The 5,493-nt window shown below is 35.2% G+C and overlaps 1 protein-coding gene across 2 annotated transcripts in view; it reads left to right on the forward strand.

Moving 5' to 3' along the window:
- Positions 1–4,568, forward strand: part of LOC143736968 (uncharacterized) — a 76,942-nt gene extending 72,374 nt beyond the window's left edge. Inside the window, exons 1-2 of one of the 2 annotated variants that reach the window (XM_077227792.1) lie at positions 1,158–1,198; positions 3,552–4,568. In XM_077227792.1, coding sequence (XP_077083907.1) covers positions 3,554–4,165 — 612 coding nt within the window. In that variant the 5' untranslated portion in view covers positions 1,158–1,198; positions 3,552–3,553 and the 3' untranslated portion in view covers positions 4,166–4,568. Of the gene's footprint in view, positions 1–1,157; positions 1,199–3,551 lie in introns of those variants that run through there. The other variant, XM_077227791.1, reaches the window with a different exon arrangement.
- The last annotated feature ends 925 nt before the right edge of the window (positions 4,569–5,493 follow it).

The raw sequence follows: 5,493 nt of genomic DNA on the forward strand, positions 1-5,493 counted from the left end.
TCTACTGTGAATCAGTTGCTTTTATTATTTATCGCATTACTATCACTTTCAGATTGTACCAGCTGGCCTGTGATTGAGGTCAAAACGAACATTTTCGGTGCTATACTTTTAGAAAGGAAAGTGAACTAGCTTAGCAGTGCCAAACAGTGATTTCTCCTGTAAAATGGGAAGTAGTTAAGGTTAATCAAGGCGAAATTCAGAACTGAAATAGTGACATTGCAGTGACATTAGAACTGATTTAAAACTGATTTGAGGAATATTTGACCAGCTCTGGCTAAGAAACATATGATCTCTTGTTGTGTATTTGAGCCAGATTTTGCCGGCATTTTGATCTCAGCCCTTCTCAACTGTACGAACTGAGGTGTTTATAAAATGTGATCGTTTTCGCAGCTTTTCTGTGTTGTTGTGTAACGACCACACTCTGCATCGAGCCTTTTGCTGCATTCTCTGCACTGCACAAGCAGTGAAGCGTTCGTGCTTTCACGGTTCAAGCATCTTTAAGCTCGAGCTTTACAACAGGATGTGGTCTGAGAGAGAAACATCGCACAATCTAGCTAAAGGAAACTGTGTTCCACTGAGCTCTTCCTGTGTGGACTTCTTATACAAGTTTTCTTTGCACATGCTTTCATTTGAATATTTTATTTTCACTATAAAATGTGCATATTTTTAATTACGAGTTTCGAATGAACTAATAATGTATCATGACGTTAAGCAAGAAAACAAGCCAAATGCATTATTTTTGAATTCTTATGCATATTTCTTTATTACTTTTACCTCAAAACTGCCCACTACAAATTGCTTTAAATTTGTACATCCCATAAATAAATAAAATACATTTTTGTTTAATCCATTGTTTAGAATTGATGTCATGACCTCTCTCTCTCTCTCTCTCTCTCTCTCGCTCTCTCTCTCTCTCTCTCTCTCTCTCTCTCTCTCTCTCGCTTTCTCTCGCTCTCTCTCTCTCTCTCTCTCTCTCTCTCTCTCTCTCTCTCTCTCTCTCTCTCTCTCTCTCTCGCTTTCTCTCGCTCTCTCTCTCTCTCTCTCTCTCTCTCTCTCTCTCTCTCTCTCTCGCTCTCTCGCTGTCTCGCTCTCTCTCTCTCTCTCCCCGCCCCTCTTTCCTGCCTATATGGCCAAGACAAATTTGAATTCTCTATTTTATTCTCGCATGGGCTATGGGTTTAAGGAGAGTTGAGTAAAGGTGAGTTATTTCAATTTACCTTTTTTTTTTTTTTTTTTTTTTTTTTTGACTTGTGCTGAATTTTATGTGACTATTTATGAACGGCCCTTACTGTACATTCAAAAATGTATTTTTAAATATTTTATAACTATATACTAGGCTATATATAGAGGCTATGTATCTATATATTCTGTGTTCCTATGCGATCTGTATTGTAAATAAGAAGTATATTATGTGTGAGTTTTAGGAAACAGTTTTAGGTTGTTTCAAAAGCAACAATTAATTAGTTAATTTCCCCTTCTTCGAGCATTTGCCATTTGATGTAGGCTAATTTGGCACATGATTTTGGCAGGTAGACACATTACACATTCGCTGTCATCCACTGGGTCCGTATTTGAGAGCATAGCCTACACAGCTGCATTAGCACAACTTGTGAATTGCTGTTAAGTAGTCTTAAACTCATTTATACATGTGTATTTATAACCAGTGTTCAAGTGTGTGTGTCAAAGAGGAGTACATTAAATAAAAAATCCTTTTGCACAGAAATGACGAAAAGCTGAAGTGATTTCCTGCCAATAAAAAAAAAAAAAAAGAATGCACGCATGCTTACTTCCGTGCAACTGCACTTCAGAAAAGAGCACGGCGGGAGGATTGTGTTTGTGTGGGCAAAAAAGCCACAGTTTATCACAGTCTATATGAAACATGTTGCAAGTTGCTGAATATCTAAAGCTTATGAAGAGACAGTGTGATTGCTATATATTTTTGTGCTGATTCCAGAATTTTTGTTTATTTATTTAGGCTATTTAAATAAATATATTATTTGGAATTTTATAAATGTATTGTTTACACTACCGGTCACAAGATTGGAATAATTAGGATTTTTTTAATGATTTTGAAAGTAGTCTTTTATGTTCATTTATTTGATGCAAAATACAGTAAAAACTTTAATACTGTAAAATATTATTACAATTTAAAATAACTGTTTTCTATTAAATGTCACCGTCACCGCCATTATATGTTTAGAACAGTAATATCTTAGTAAAAACCTAAAAGTAATATTGATAAACTATATATCATTTGAAAGCTCACAACCTCTAGTTTTGTTTTCATATTTGGTGGCTGTTTTTTAAAATGATTTGCAGAGGAGCAGTAATTTATCAATTTGCAACAAGAATATTTCATATTCATTAGGTGTGTTAAACATTAAATTTTTTTTAACTGAGTGACAGTTAAATAAATATTTTAAAATGCAATTTATTCATGTAATGTCAAAGCTACATTTTTTACTCCTTTACTCCAGTCTTCAGTGTCACCTGATCGTCAATGAATTATTCTAATATACGCTAATTTGGTGCTTAACTTTATCAGTTATTAATGGTGCTTTTAAAAAAAATCATTTTTAAGATACGTTTACACGACACCAATGTACTAAAAACTGAAAAGTTTTTCCTTTGCTTTTTTGCATACAGATGACAACACTGTCAAAACGATCCCGTTCACACGGATCTACGAAAACGACTGAAAACGCTGTATTATTCATGTCAGGCCAGTAGTTGGCGATGTCACTTTGTAAAGAAAAACTACACGCCTATAGACTGAACGTAACATGTATGCACATGGCATCACTGTTTTCACAAATTCGCGCTTTTATAGTTTACACAGAGACAAGAACGGAATCGTTTTCAAAAGATTGCACTTTTAAACTCGTTTTCAAAAGATTGCGTTTTCAGGCCCTCAAAACGCAGTTTTAGTGTAAATGAACGGCCTAAACGCATAAAAAGTTTTTAGTTTTTAGTTGAAAATGGTGTGTGGTGTAAATGGCCCCTTACTATTATCATTGCTGTAAACGGTTTTTACTGCTTAATAAGGATACATTTTTTTTTCAGGAATAGAAATTTGAAAAGAACAGCATTTATTTGAAATATAAATCGTTTGTAACATGTCTTTACAGTCACTTTTTGATCTGTTTAATGGTGAAAAAAAAAACTATTAATATATATATATATATATATATATATATATATATATATATATATATATATATATATATATATATTTAAATCATACTTAACCCAAACTTGAGGACTGGAGAGATGGTTGCTGACAATTCAGCTTTTAAATCACAGGAATAAATTGTATTTTAAAATATATTCAAGTAGAATGCAGATCTTTTCAATTGTAATACTATTTCTCAATATTACTGTTTTTACTGTATTTTTTCATCCAATAAATGCAGCCTTGGTGAGTATTTTACCATTGAAAACATTAGAAACTCTTTACTATTCCTAACTTTTGACCTGCAGTGTAAATAAATTATACATTTGATTCATTTATTTCATTAATTCTCCCTGTTCTCTCGTTTCACTCTTTTTAGTCATGGAAAAAAACACATCGAGTTATGGGAGCACTGCAACTGTCATTATCCTCCTCTTGACATTAATCATACTTATTCTGGCACTGGTGTATTTTTACAAAAGACTTAATGTGGACACAAATGGACAGTACACCGTCCAGAACATCATCTTCGCCCCTGGCGGCCTACGGGATCGATTGAGACAAGGAGTTGGGGTTGTGGAAAACAGATTTGGCGTCCACATTTGGCCTCAACCCCGTGATGACGAGGAGAACATGGCAGATAATGACGAAGAGGAGGCTGGAGGTCATGACAAACAAAACGACAGTTACACAGAGGGAGAACAGCAGGAAAATGATGACGACGGGGGCGATTCTTCGAGTGACTATTCCAGCGTTGACCTGAGGGAGAGGGCCAAGACGCAGGTGAACGAAAAGAAAAGAGATAAGAATGAAGCTGAGGAAGAGAAGATGAAACCGAAGGAGGAGGAAGAGGAGGAGGCAGCAGCAGGAGAGGAGGATGAAAGTGCAGAAGAGAAAAACAAAGAAAAAGTAGGATTGCTCGTAGATCTAACGCCATTTTTGTCTGAGGAGGACAAAGATGGAACAGAGGAAAATAACTTGACTGCGTTATGAAAAGCACAGAAACATGGCTTGTGAATTTAATATTTCAGTGTTCATCTTGAAATATTACTAAAAGTATAAAGGCTTTTATAAGAGGGGGGGGGGGGTACTTGTTAAAAAAAGTATAAACCATTGATTAGACGAAAGAAGACAATGTTGAATGTGTACTACATGTTTTCTGGCAAGGTTTTGATCACGTTGATAAGTCTAAGAAGTTTCTGTTTCAAATGTACAGTGGTTTTGAACTTTAAAAGACAGTGAAACGGTTCCACACCCTATTCCATTCACTTCCTGCTGTTTTTCTGCCAATGCTGACTGCATGTGTGTGAAAATACATTATGAAACTTAACATTTTTATGAGATGTATATATTTTTACATTACAGAATATTTTTCATGTCAATAAAGTTATTGTCAGAATTGTTGAGTATTTTAATATACTGTAGCCACTAGTGTAAACCTCACCAAACCTGTCAAGAACGTGTTTAGAATATAATTAACCCCAAAATAATAAGGAATAATATTTATTTTAAAGAAAATTCAAGTCGACATGAAAAAGAAGTTGCGATAGTCTTTTCTTCCCTATTGTGATGTATATCCAAGTGAAATGGACAGGGCATGAAAAAACATAGGACTTGATTTTGTCCAAGGGGAATTGATTGGGTGGTTGTGGTTTGCTATTGGTTGATCTCATGTGAGTGACAGGTTTGTCCCGCCTGAAAAATCTTGTGAGTATTCACTCTAATTGCTAGTTCAGGTTTGGCTGAAGGCTGCAGTTTGTCCGGTCAGAACAATGATGTCTCACTCAGGTTATATTCCAAATCGTAGGTTTATTAAATGTGCATAGATGTGTGGTTCTGTGAATACAAAATACAGATATAAACATATATAAAATACAAACAATATAAATAACTTATTTGGTAAAATACTGACGAATAGCGGTGAAATATAACACAATACAATCTCTATGATGATATACTTGAAAAGTGGGACTGGATGTGTGTGCGCTAACGCTGTGCACGAGCTGTGCATGCGAGCATGGCTACTGCTACATGTGCGGTCGAACCGAGATGTAAACAACTGAGCGCATGCGCGAGACCTGAGATACAACCGTGCATTGGTGATTATAAGGAATAAATTTAACTACTATACGAATGACATCAATATAAATGGAATGGCAGTAATGTCACAGTAGTAGAATATGATTAAGTAAACAACCTTAAATGTAAACACAGCTACAGGCGGATTAGCATGCGCTGAGAACGTTCAACAATTATGTGATTACTTACAGTGTGATGCACGCACACGCACAATCAATAAATCTCCTTCGATTTGGGCTAAT

This window comes from Siphateles boraxobius, unplaced genomic scaffold (genome assembly GCF_051911475.1).
Source record: "Siphateles boraxobius isolate OS27281-9 unplaced genomic scaffold, OSU_SipBor_1 130, whole genome shotgun sequence".
Taxonomy (NCBI): Eukaryota; Metazoa; Chordata; class Actinopteri; order Cypriniformes; family Leuciscidae; genus Siphateles; species Siphateles boraxobius.